This window comes from Colobus angolensis, unplaced genomic scaffold, assembly GCF_000951035.1.
Source record: "Colobus angolensis palliatus isolate OR3802 unplaced genomic scaffold, Cang.pa_1.0 Scaffold100, whole genome shotgun sequence".
Classification (NCBI taxonomy): Eukaryota; Metazoa; Chordata; class Mammalia; order Primates; family Cercopithecidae; genus Colobus; species Colobus angolensis.
Window position 1 is genome coordinate 4,080,070 of NW_012110920.1, and position 13,868 is coordinate 4,093,937.

The 13,868-nt window shown below is 39.2% G+C and overlaps 1 protein-coding gene across 3 annotated transcripts; it reads left to right on the plus strand.

Moving 5' to 3' along the window:
* Positions 1-2,856: 2,856 nt before the first annotated feature.
* On the plus strand, positions 2,857-13,409 carry C4BPB (complement component 4 binding protein, beta). Of its 3 annotated transcripts, XM_011937705.1 has the most exons (7): positions 2,866-3,210; positions 4,095-4,265; positions 5,430-5,606; positions 9,136-9,318; positions 10,338-10,431; positions 11,959-12,073; positions 13,205-13,409. In XM_011937705.1, exons 1-7 carry the CDS (start codon positions 3,153-3,155, stop codon positions 13,343-13,345), a joined length of 939 nt encoding a protein of 312 aa, XP_011793095.1. In that variant the 5' UTR covers positions 2,866-3,152; the 3' UTR covers positions 13,346-13,409. The 3 variants fall into 3 exon arrangements, with proteins under 3 accessions (XP_011793104.1, XP_011793108.1, XP_011793095.1); XM_011937714.1 differs by lacking the exon at positions 9,136-9,318 and having other exon boundaries at positions 2,857-3,210; positions 4,092-4,265; XM_011937718.1 differs by lacking the exon at positions 9,136-9,318 and having other exon boundaries at positions 2,858-3,210.
* Positions 13,410-13,868: the final 459 nt, after the last annotated feature.

Here is a 13,868-nt window from a genome sequence, read left to right on the forward strand (position 1 = left end):
TTTTGATCACTCTCTGTTTCTCTCTTTAATCTGTAATTCTAAAATCCAAAAACATTTGAGGCAGAGTTTTCTTCTAACTCATTTGATAGAAAAAACTTGGCCCAAACTTCGTGATGCTTTTTATTGTCTCTATATAGCCCCCTTTATGTGAATATTTTTGTATTTTTATATTTTATGGAGAAATATTAGTAAGACCATAGTATAAGCAATATGGTTTCTAAAGTCCTAATAGTTCTGAATCTGAAGTAAGTCATTAAGATGAAGAATTACTTGCAAGTATTTGCTGTAGTACATGTCCTATTTTACATCCATATTTATGTAGGGCTAAACTAGATTTTTTTTCCTTTTTAAAATAATTTATTGTACAAACATTCTGTATATAAATCTACAAAAGATACTGAAGAACAGTCATTCTTCAAGAAGTAGAACATGGGGTATGTAAAGAAAAATTATTGAAAGCTTAGGTTTGGCAAAAAGAGATCACTGGAATAAATGCTCAGTGGATTCCTGCGCATTTTCTAGCAGGCCTTCTGGAGATGATCAATTCACAGGATATGTGACTCTGATTGACTTTATATTAATTAGGCTCTTTTAGAACTCTTGAAGCATAGAGGTTAATTTGCAGTAAATTGATAGGAATGCAAATGATTCTTATCTGAGAACAATGCAAATGATTCCTGATTATAGTAGAGCAAATATATTTTGTCCATTTTGTTTTAATTACTTTCCACCAGGTAGAAAAGCTAATTGCAAATATTACAGTTTGTTACTCTATAGGATATTAACCAGTTTTGTATCTATTGGAAAGGTCACTTCAGAATGCTTTTGACTGACAGACTATATGCATTCCTATTCCTCAAATTCTTTGAACCAGTTGTAGCATCTGAATGGTTCCTCATTAATGAGCTGAATTAAATCTTTGATACATTTCATCTTACATTTACTTAAGTGTCATATTTTTAACTTTTTGGAAATCATATCTTAGAGGGTGCTTACACTATAGGAATTTGCCTATTAGTTGAGAAAAAATAAGACATAAAAAGTCATAAGGCAGCATGCGATAAATGGCAAGTGATCATATGGATTTTGAGGGCTGTGGTAGAGTTTCTGGATGACTGTGTTTTCTTCATTTATTTCTGCATTACTTTCATTCATTTAACAGACAACTGCTTTGCAATACGAAGCACCGTGGAAGGGAATGCAAATACAAATCAGACACAAACCCTGTCCTGGAATTAGCAGTTTCCTGTGGGAATAAAGGGGAGGAAAAAAAACACCTTTCCTCTACCATATTATATTCAGTGACTGGGACCTGCAAATTAGACTAAGACAGATTAACGGGAGAGAAAATTCTGTTTATACATGTAACATGAGTATATGTGGGAAAACTCAGTGATGAGTAATTCAAAAAGTTGTTTAGAATTGGGGCTTATACATCATCTTAATAGATGAAGGTGGGGAGAAGAAAGGCACTTATAAGAAAACAGATTACTGGCCAGGTGCGTTGGCTCGTGCCTATAATCCCAGCACTTTGGGAGTCCAAGGCGGGTGGATCATTTGAGGTCAGGAATTTGAGACCAGTTTGGCCAACATGGTGAAACTCCGTCTCTACTAAAAATGCAAAAATTAGCCAGACGTGGTAGTGCATGCCTGTAATTTCAGCTACTTGGGAGACTGAGGCACAGGAATCGCCTGAACCCAGGAGGCGGAGGTTGCAGTGAGCCGAGATCATACCAAGACACCATCTCAAACAAAAAAGAAAACAGATTATTTTTTGGAAAGGTAAGTGGGTTTTCAGGGGAAAAGTAGGAAATTTGAAAGTTTTGTAATAATGTTTGTGTATATAAGTATGAGTGTTCTTTCTGTCTCCTTCAAGGCCATGAAATTTCTCTGGAGAAGGAATTTGAAATATGTTTCACTCATGCTCTCCCTTCCAGGATAGATCTGTCCTGAAAAGGAATTGATGGCAACCTTATCTCCAAGGTTGCTGCCTTTAGTCAGATAAGGAAAGCCCCAAAAAGCTCTGTTCCTTTCCATATCACTGAATCTCAAATATCTTCAGCTTAAACGAATCTTTATGCCAAATATTTGGGGGTGGCATATGCTGATTCCTTTCAGGAGAAAGACATAGACTAATCATTACAAATAGTAATAATGGGTGGGGAAGAGAAGAACATTTGCAACCTTACTGTGTCCTTGATGCTTTATTTTCTATTAAAACCTGAAATTTTGTAGGAATTTTACTCCAGTTTCATAATTGGAGCACAGAGAACCGACCAAGTGTTCTAGTAGTCATAAGCAAGATGGTATGGGAGCCCTCAAAACAATTTTACATGCCTTAATTCCTGAGACCAAAGCATTCCCCTCACCTCTCTCTTTACTCATTTGGTTAACTCTGGACTCAGGCCAAATCCTGTCCCTGGAAGAGCCACCAAGTAGGAAGCCTGGGTACAGGCCTGGCAAGCGAGGACAATGGGTCACTGCAGGACTTTGGAGCACTCAGGTTTGGAGTCAGTTAAGACCAGCTCCTTGCTGGGAAGCCATAGCTCTGGAGGGACAGACAGGTAAGATTAGTTTACTTCCTTGAGCTTTCTGTCTTCGGTGCTGCTTACAGCCTTAGGATATCTGGTATTCAGGAAAGGAGGATGAGGTAGCATTCAAAATTGGGTCCTACCTGGGCAAGAACCAGGGCTTGACAGCCTGTTCACTTTCCCCAGTGCTGGTCAGAGTTACAGAAGATGGACTGTAAACATTGGCAAATATTGACAGAAGTCAAGGTCGTGGCAAGACCATTTGGCCCACGTTTGTTGGGGAAGGATAAGCCTGCAGTTGGAAAAGACTGGTCAAATGGATTTGCATTCCCAGAAACCAGGAAATTTCTGAAACTGAGTTTTAAACCTGGCAGCTCTTTTATCATCCCTTTGTATTTTTGCAGTTCCTCCCCATACCAGCTTCCTTACAACTGTTCTGATTTCCTGTCATAAGATTTTTTCTTTTCATTTTCTTCAGGGAGGGGAAATCAATATAACCTCTTCTCGAGAAAGGAGGTGGTTGGGCTGATCTTAAGCAGTGTTAGAAGATCTATTTTATTTTTCAAACCAGGGGTCTGGGCTGGGGAAATTCCAGCCTGGGGTGAGGACTTTGATCACCAGATGTTTTTTTGGTGTGCGTGCTGTCTTATGGTTGCATGGTGGGTTTCTGCTTCAGATGGTACGTATGCTTTCCTTCAACTCAGCTTACCAGGCATTTGGTGTCAGTTTGCGGGGTTTTGAGGAACTCTGTGTAGAGCTTTAAGGAAGTTTACATTTCTAATATTTATTCCTCTATTGAAAAAATCTCAAATTGGCCTAATGCTCTGCACTCAATAGGAGCTTAGTATACATTTAATGATGAGCCTCTGAAGTGGGTGGTTACTGTTTACTTTCCCTTTCTGTTCTGGGAGCAAAAAGAGTACCAATTTCAAAATCCTGGGATGTCTTACTTGTTATAAACTCCAGGACCGCTATTTGGGTAGGGGACTATTTGTTTAGAAGTGGATAACTTGTGGCTGAAATTTGAGTAAAATTCCTGTTATACTTTTGGAAATTAAACTTTGGAAATCTGGCTGGGTGCAGTGGCTCATGCCTGTAATCCCAGCACTTTGGGAGGCCGAGGTGGGTGGATCACGAGGTCGGGAGATTGAGACCATCCTGGCTAACACGGTGAAACTCCGTCTCTGCTAAAAATACAAAAAATTAGCCAGTCATGGTGCTGGGCCCCTGTAGTCCCAGCTACTCGGGAGGCTGAGGCAGGAGAATGGGTGTGAACCCAGGAGGCAGAGTTTGCAGTGAGCCGAGATCGTGCCACTACACTCCAGCCTGGGTGACAGAGTGAGACTCCATCTCAAAAAACAAAACAAAACAAAATAAAAACAAAAAAAGAAATCTTTGCAAATCCGTTGGAAGGGAAGGACATGGATGTACATGGACATGGAAGAGTACAGGAATCAGGATCAATAATCCAGCAAAAAGACACGAGGATGGGGAAATCTAATAAGGGCTCCCTGACAGCACATGATATGCCAAGTGGATCTGTTTTCTTCTTCCTTCCAGCAGAGCACTGTCCAGAGCTTCCTCCAGTGAATAATAGCATATTTATCGCAAAGGAGGTGGAAGGACAGATTCTGGGGACTTACGTTTGTATCAAGGGCTACCACCTGGTAGGAAAGAAGACCCTTTTCTGCAATGCCTCTAAGGAGTGGGATAACGCCACTACTGAGTGCCGCTGTAAGTTAGATCTTTCTGTGTCTTTGCCCATATTGATATCCTGTTTTACTCCTCACATCCTACTTCTTATAGGCCATGGTAAAACTTTATAAGAAAACAAAAATTCTCAATTTCTAGGAGACTTCTTTTAAAGCACTCTAGTGGAAGAGCTTCTCTTGGAAGCTCCATGATCAGATCTTGATCAGTATTAATTTAGTTGAATTAATAGAATCAATTCCCTCTATGGGAAAGAAATAATTTCTTCCAGATATTAGAACTATTTTTTTTTGCTGTAATTTGTTTAACTTTATATTGCTTTAAAAATGTTTATGTTATGGAAAATTTAAAATGTATACAAAAGACAGAAGAGTCAAATTCACTCGTAGAGATTCATCACATAATTTCATCAATTATCCACACAAGACTAATCTTGTTTCATGTATACCCTCACTTTATTATTTTGAAGAAAGTACATCATATCATTTTATTTCACCTATCATGTAACTTTTGAACTGGGAATAGTTTGTATTCTCAGTTTACCAATGTGATAATTGAGATCCAGCTGATTTCCTCAAGGTCCCAAAACCCATTTCTGACATCCTCTGTGGAGATGGGGAATAATTAATCCATATTCTATTTGTTACTACTAGTTTTTAAAAGAATAGTTGCATTAGTTCTCTTGTATACCTAGAGTAGAGCACACCGATATTATGATCCTTCATTCATATAACCAAACTCATATCCCTGTGCATTCTCTCCTGTCTTTTTCCATGCCATGGGAAAAAGCACAACAAAATAAAAAATGCTAAGTAAGTGTATATTTGGCTGGATGAAAGGGAAGGAAATACTTGCCTCAAACATAGGCTCATGAATTTTGAGCCATGCTTAATATAACAGTACAATAAACATACTATTGGTAACTTTCAGTTATGTAATTAATTACTTTCAGTTGCCAATTCATGTTGTTCTTGTGCACGACAAAGCTCTTTTTTAATGTACTTAGGTCGATCTCCTCTTTTTTTTCATTCTGCATTGATATGGCAGTACCAGGTACTTCACCCAATTAAAAATGTGCAGTATTAGCTCTAATTTGCTGTTTTCTCACTGAAGACTGAGGAGGTCTGGCCTTTGCTGTGTTGGCCTTCAGCCTTGCCCTTTCAGATTATTGCTTATTTTCTTCTTCAGTGGGCCACTGTCCTGATCCTGTGCTGGTGAATGGCGAGTTCAGTACTTCGGGGCCTGCGAATGTAAGTGACAAAATCACATTTAAGTGCAATGACCACTACGTCCTCAAGGGCAGCAATTGGAGCCAGTGTCTAGAGGACCACACCTGGGCACCTCCCTTTCCCATCTGCAAAAGTAGTAAGTACAAGAGAAGCCATCAAGAATCCCCAAAATACTGATTAGTAGTGTAAACTTAGACATTTGCCACATCCCTGGGATGCTTTTCTCTTTTTTTGTATCAGGGACGGGCTTAAGATCTAGCAGACAGCTATGAAACGAGTGGAGCTCACAGAACCAAATCTCACCTCAAGAGAATACATTCCATTGCAGTGAACAGCATCCAAAGCACACTTTTTTCCTTCTCAAATAGGGGTCCTGTCCTACTAGGTCTAATGCAGGGTAGTTTGGAGCATTGACTATTTTAATTTTCAATTTCAAGACAGTGATTTAAGGTCTTTGTTTGAAAAGTAAACACAAAGCAGGGGGAAAAGATCATAACTCATCTATTGCAAAATTATCTACAAGAGGCTAAAGACCCTCTTTCTATCACTACAATTCGTATCTTTCAGAGTTAGTAGGTTAGGTGTGTTTATTTCATGACTTTTTCTTATGTTTATACAGACATTTAAAACAAACACACACAAATGAAATATTTAAATTAAATAAGCATTAAATGCCATTTTGTGTGTATGTATATATATGAATATACCTATAGAAATGGGACTTACTATACATATTTTTAAATTGCTTTTCTTCATGTAACTATGTACATGGCCATTTTCTCAGACCAGTCCATATAGCTCTATTGCCCACTATTTAATAACTGCATATGTGTATGTCATAATTTATTATATGGCTCTCATGTTATTTTAACGTTTTTCCTATTAGGAACAATGCTGAAATGAGTATTTCATACACACATATATTCTTACGTCTACATTGTTATTTCTTTCTTTCTTTCTTTCTTTTTTTTTTTGAGATGGAGTCTTGCTCTATTGCCCAGGTCACAGTGCAGTGGTGCGATCTTGGCTCACTGTAACCTCTAGCGCCCACGTTCTAGTGATTCTCCTGCCTCAGCCTCCCGAGTAGCTGGGTTACAGGTGTCTGCCACCACGCCTGGCTAATTTTTGTATTTTTAGTAGAGACAGGGTTTCACCATCTTGGCCAGACTGGTCTCGAACTCCTAAACTTGTGATCCATCCGCCTCGGCCTCCCAAAGTGCTGGGAGGTGTGAGCCACCGTGCCTGGCTACTATGTTATTTCTATAGGATAGATTCCTAAAATGATTGCTGGATCACAGGATGCCATTATTTGCAGAATATGCTTCAAATATCCAAGAAATTCTACTAAAATATTTAATACATACTTGGATACAAAATAAATATGGAAAAAATCAATGTTTTTATTTTCTATTAATAATTATTAGTTGAATTTGAAATGTAAAAATAATTCTATTCACAAAATCTATATGAAAATTTACTGGAAGATAAAAAACAAGACTTGAATGAAAGAAAAGACATGTGTGATCTTGGATGGGTAGACTTAGTATTATAATGCAATGCCTACCAGAATTTTAAATTCAAAAATATGAAAAAAAAACACTAATTAAAGAATCTGTAAAGTAGACATCTAACATTATAAATATTTTTGGGAAAATGATGAATGATGTGTATATTTGACTGGATCAAAGGGAAAGGAATACTTGCCGTATTAGATAGTAAAATGTACTACAAAGTTACTATGAGCACAATAGCATTAAAATGGCAAACTGTAGGTACTACAAATTATATGTCATTAAAATAGCAAAGTATAGGTACAGATAAGTAGAACAGATTAAGTCAGGAGGAAAAGTCTATTCAATGGTAATGGAATAATTATCTATTTGGAAGAAGACAAAGTTAGGGCTGTAGCTCACACCATATGCATAATACATTCCAAAAGTATTTTAAACATATAACTATAAAAAGCAAAATTATTAAATCATTAAAAGAAGACATGAGATAATATATTTATTGCACTGGGATGGGGAAAGCCTTCCTAAGCAGTTTCATAAAACTCAGAAGTCATAAAGGAAGAAAATGGGCAGATTTAGTTAAATTTTTAAAAGAAAAACTTCTACATACTAAAAGACATCATAAAAGTTAAAAGATAACGGACTTGAATAAAGTATTTGCAACATATTTGATGGTTAAAGAGTTAATGTTTTTAATAAACAAAGATCTCCTAGAGATCAGTAAGGAATAGACAACCCAATAGAAAATAAGCAAAGTTAGGTAAGGACAGCAATTCCAAAAGAATGGCCCTAAACAGCACTTCTATTTCCTGATTATATGAATGGATATTGAACATTACAAATGATTATAGAACTGGAAATTAACATTAGATATACATCTTTTATTGAGCAGAATAGCAAAAAATGAAAAGATGGATTTAATTTAATATCATTCATGATCTGAGGAAATAACCATTTATGTCAGTAAGAGTGTAAAGTGCTATCACTATTGGATGTATTTTGGCAGTAGCTACTAAAATAATAAAAGCCAGGCATGGTAGTGCACACCTGCAGTCCCAGCTAATCTCAGCTACTTGGGAAGCTAAGGCAGGAGGATAGCTTGAGTCCGGAAATTTGAGGCCAGCCTAGACAACATAGTGAGGTCTGTCTCTAAAATAAAAAAAAATAAAAAAAAGGAAAGAAAGAAATAATAAAGACAGACAGTTTAAGAGCAAAAACTATGTATGCTCTTACATAAGGGAATTTGGGGTTACTTAAAACATGCATACACATACTATTATATATACAGTTAAATTACATGCATATAATATCATTTTATGTCATTAGCTTGATACAAGTTTCAAGTATTTCCTTATTTCTTCCAAATATTTTCTGTTTTACTCTACTTTAATTCAGTAGTTTCTATTCTAGCTCTTAACCACAGAATCCCTGTCTTTTTATGTCACTTCATTATCTAAATCTAGGATGAGCTCCCTAGGTTTCTGAATAAAACAGATTCTTTCTGTTTATTCTTTCTGTTTACCACATCATCTCCTTTCGTTCAAAATTGTACTCATAAAAGTTACCAGAACTCTGGTGGACTGGAATCCCCCGAACAACTCCTGGAAATTCTTCTTGCTTTTCTCTATTCAGCCTTTGAGCTCAGTCTTTGAGCTTTAAAAAAATTACAGTGTATTAGCTGCATAAGTAATATTAATACACCTTTGTTGTAGAAAAATATAGAAAATAAAAGATGGGACCAATTATCTACAAGCCTACCATCTAAGGATAAGGGCATTAAGTATTTTGGCATATAACTTTACATACTTTTCTTCTGTGCTTATGTTTGTGTAACCATGATTTACAAAAATAATATTATATATGCTCTTTCATGATCTGCTGTTTTTATTCAACGATTTGTTTAGAAGACTTTTATTTTTCAGTAAATATACACCTACATAATCATTGTTAGCCACTATTTTTGATCGACATGTTTAGTGTCCTGTGGTCTCAGAGCTGACTGGGACCTTAGAGATGGCATTATTTAACCTGCTTATCTGTAATATTAGGAAGGAAGCCAAGAGGTGCAAAACGGCTTTAGTGCTACATAGCTAGTGGAAGATTCAGTATCAAGACTCACAACTCCTAATACATCATCCTGCTTTCTTTCCACAGTTCCACAGACTCGTCCTCTTCCCTTCCAGCCATGTTCTTCCTTATGTCTTTTTCTTTTGAGACAGAGTCTTGCTCTGTTGCCCAGGCTGGAGTACAGTGGCACGATCTTGGCTCACTGCAACCTCCACCTCCCAGGTTCAAGCGATTCTTGTGCCTCAGCCTCCCAAGTAGCTGGGATTACAGGCACTCACCCACACTGGGCTAATTTTTGTATTTTTAGTAGAGACTGGGTTTCACCATGTTGGGCAGGCTGGTCTCAAACTCCTGACCTGAGATAATTCACCCACTTCGGCCTCCCAAAGTGCTGGGATTACAGGTGTGAGCTCCTGCTCCCACCTTCTCCCCTTTTTCTGATACTCTCCTTGATATAGTTTGGATGTGTGTTCCTGCTCAAATCTCATATTGAATTGTAATCTCCAGTGCTGGAGGTGGGGCTTGGTGGGAGGTGACTGGATCATGCAGTTGGATTTCTCATGAATGGTCTAGCACCATCTCCCTAGATACTGTCCTTGTGACAGCGAGTGAGTTCTCATGAGATCTGGTTGTTTAAAAGTGTGTAGCGCCTCCTCCCTCTCTCTCTTGTTCCTGCTCCAATTGTGTGAGATGCCTCACTCCCCCTTTGCCTTCTGCCATGATTGTAAGTTTCCCGAGGCCTCCCCAGAAGCTGAGCAGATGCCAGCACCATGCTTCCTGTACAGTCTGCAGAAACGTGAGCCAGTTTAAACCTCTTTTCTTTATAAATTACCCAGTCTCAGGTGTTTCTTTATCACAATGTGAGATGGACTAATACACTCATGCTTCACAACTCTTATCCAGGGGATGTCAGCTTCCATTTGAGCTCACACACTTCATCTCCTCTCTCATGGAGTTATTTCTTCAGCCTTCACCTATGGCCCAATTTTTATTTTCTTGTACATTAATGATTAGCTTCTCTACAACTTAAAATTTCTTTCCCTGAGCTCCTGCTAGTCAGATAATACTCCCAAATCCCTACCAACTCAGAAGATAAGCTGGGGGAAAGCTCTTTCCCATGGACAAATATGATTTAGAAGAGAAGGAAATGAATGAAGAACATGTTTCAAGATCCCACAGGTGTTGCTCTGAGGACGTCAGGTGCTGGCATAAACAGCTGCAATTAGGGGTGCTGTTCATTGAGCATGCCTGGCCCTCACAGCTGTCACTTCTATACTTCTTTCTGTCAGGGGACTGTGACCCTCCTGGGAATCCAGCTCATGGCTATTTTGAAGGAGATAATTTCACCTTAGGATCCACCATTAGTTATTACTGTGAAGACAGGTAAGTGAACACAGCTTGTCAAGTGCCAGAGCTTGCCCCTTGGCAGCATTATTTTTGGGAATAACCCAGCCTGTGTCCACCTGGTCGTCTGATTTCCTACTGCTGCAGGATTCTGAGCTCATTCTGATTTTGAGAGCTGCTTTGGCCCTCTGGTAGCTCTCCTCAATCCCTAGAAGATGGACTGATCCTACTAAAGTATCCTACTTACCCCAGTGCAAGTATCTCTTTCTTTTCTCTACCAAGACAAGATAATTTAAAATGTATGGGTTTGGCTGGGCGTGGTGGCTGACACCTGTGATCCCAGCACTTTGGGATGCCAAGGTGGGTGGATTGCTTGAGGTCGGGAGATCAAGACCAGCCCTGGCCAACATGGCAAAACCCTCGTCTCTACTAAAAATACAAAAATTAGCTGGCCATGGTGGTACGTTCCTGTAATCCCAGCTACTCAGGAGACTGAGGCATGAGAATTGCTTGAACCCGGGAGGTGGAGGTTGCCGTGAGCCTAGATGGTGCCACTGCACTTCAACCTGGGTGGAGAAGTGATACTCTGTTTTCAAACTAAATAAATAAATTAATTAAATGTATGTTTTTTTTTTTGTTTGTCGTTGTTTTTGAGACAGTGTCTCCCTCTGTCACCCAGGCTGGAGTGCAGTGGTGTACTCATAGCTCACTGTAACCTCTGCCTCCTAGGCTCACGTGATCCTCCCACCTCAGCCTCTCTAATAGCTGGGACTACAGGCATGGACCACCATGCTTGGCTAATTTTTCAAGGATTTTGTAGAGATGGAGTCTCCCTGTGTTGCCCAGGCTGGTCTTGAACTCCTGAGCTCAAGTGATCCTTCCACCTTGGTTTCCCAAAGTGCTGGAATTATAAACATGAATCACCATGCCTGGCCTAAAATGTATGTTTTTCTAAAAAAAAAAAAAAAAAAAAAAAAATCAGAGAATATAAATGCTAAAAAACAAATACAGAAGTGCAAAACTATAAAGACTTAGTGTATAGACCCTTAAAGCCCCTTAATTAACTCAGAGTCATGTGGCTTCACTGGCATTTCAATCTCATTATATACCTTCAATACACTTTGCAGGCAACTCTCATGTTTTTCTGTTTAAAAGCTTTTGCTCCTTTTTAGCACCTTCACTGAGATTTATTTGCAGGCTGTCTCTCACTTTCTACTCCTTTCTAGAGCTTAGATGCCAGATGCCTTTTTAGGTTATTGAATGATAAAGTGCTTCTATCACTCTCCCCACCCAAAACCTGTGTGCGTAAACACCTCATTCAAAATCTCTCACTTCTCTATGTTTTATGGGTTGACTCTTCACTTGTGTCCTCCCCACCTCCAGGAGAATGGTTTTACTTTGAACTGCTTTGAAATACTGAGATAACTTAAGCATGCATTGAGGCTCAAGGGCGGGGAGGTGGATTCCATCACAGCATGAAATACTGAAAAACAACTACACAAAACCAGTCTCCATTACCCAATTCAGAAAGTGGAGAAGCTAAGCCTTGTTCTAATTTCGGTTCAGGTACTACTTAGTGGGCATGCAGGAGCAGCAGTGCATTGATGGGGAGTGGAGCAGTGCACTTCCAGTATGCAAATTGATCCAGGAAGCTCCCAAACCAGAGTGTGAGAAGGCACTTGTAAGTAGGTGGCTCGTGTCTATCTTGTTCACAGCTGGATCTCCTGGACCTGGCATCACTCCTGGCATATGCTCCATGTATATTTGTTTAATGTGGGATATTTTGTTTTTGAATGGGTTGGCCTTGGCCTGGCTATAGAAGGGGCTCACAAACTATTAGCTCACATTTTTGTAAATGGAAGTTGGAAGTCCCCATTTGCCACCATCATCACAAATACCTCATGAGACCCTGTTGGTAGAAGTTGTTGTCTCATGTGCCTTATAGACCAGTGGTCCCCAACCTTTTTGACACCAGGGATGAGTATCATGGAAGATGACTTTTCCACTGATGGGGGTGGGGAGAGTGGGGATAGTTTGGGGATGATTCAGGTGCATTACATTTATTGTGTACTTTATTTCTATTATTATTACATTGTAATGCATAATAAAATGATTATACAACTCACCACAATGTAGAATCAGTGGGAGCCCTGAACTTGTTTCCTGCAACTAGAGGGTCCCATCTAGTTAGGAGTGATGGGAGACAGTGACAGATCATCAGGCATTAGATTCTCATAGAGGAGTCAACCTAGATCCCTCGCATGAGCAGTTCACAATAGGGTTCACGCTCTTAGGAGAATCTAATGCCACCACTGACCTGACAGGAGGTGGAGCTCAGGCAGCAATGTGAGCAAGGCAGAGTGGCTATAAATACAGCTGAAGCGTTGCTTGCCTGCCCACTGCTCACTTTTTGCTGTGTGACCCAGTTCCCAACAGGCCATGGACCGGTACTGGTCTGTGGCTCTGGGGTTGGGGATCCCTGTTACAGAGCAAGGCACATAAGCACAATGCGTGATAATTGGAAAAGTCTCTAAAATCCTTCTAGGCTACAAAACTAAACAAACAACACTGAACAGATCCATTTTCATTGAGATTCTTCTTTTAGTACATCTTTATTATTGGGATAATATTAATAAGTATATTTAAGCCAGAAGATATAAGTGATTCATCATGTTGAAAACCCAAATCTTTACTTAAGCTAGCCTGGTTCTGAGACCCCATTCAGAGAGCTAACTGCTGCTCACTGGCTTCAGAGTATGTAGCTGGGTCTCAGTCCTTACATTGTAACTTGTAAAATATTTTCTTTCTTCAGCTTGCCTTTCAGGAGCGTAAGGACCTCTGTGAAGCCATAGAGAACTTTATGCAACAATTAAAGGAAAGTGGCATGACAATGGAGGAGCTAAAATATTCTCTGGAGCTGAAGAAAGCTGAGTTGAAGGCAAAATTGTTGTAACACTGCAGCTGAGCAGATGTAATAGAAATAAACCTATGAATAAAATTTCTTCTTGGTTCTGAAATTGGTTTCAGATGTACCTCTTATTGGGCTGAAATTGCCAACTGCAGTTGTATAACGCACCGTGTGTGTGTGTGTGTGTGTGTGTGTGTGTTGTTCTCAGAATGTGAAAAGGCCAAATGTAGTGGTTGTCTAAGGCCAGAATTAGCAACATATTATTGGAGCATAGAGGGCTTAATTTCCAGTCTGTAAGGAGAATGGGGAAACTCTGATCTCAGCCGAGAGGGTACCCTGTCTTTTAACATGAGACCATGAATTAGGAAACCAAAACTAACTGCAACTTATTAGGCAAAAATTAACCTTCCATTTTGGAAAAGATGTTTAGAATAGTTACATCCTTAAAAATGACACACTGGGACAGAAGGAGAGCTAAGACCCAAACTCTTCTCCCAGTCTTGCCCACATCTGGCTTATGGAAACAGGTTTCCAAATCTTCTGCAGGAAAATCGCTTACTGCCTCTTG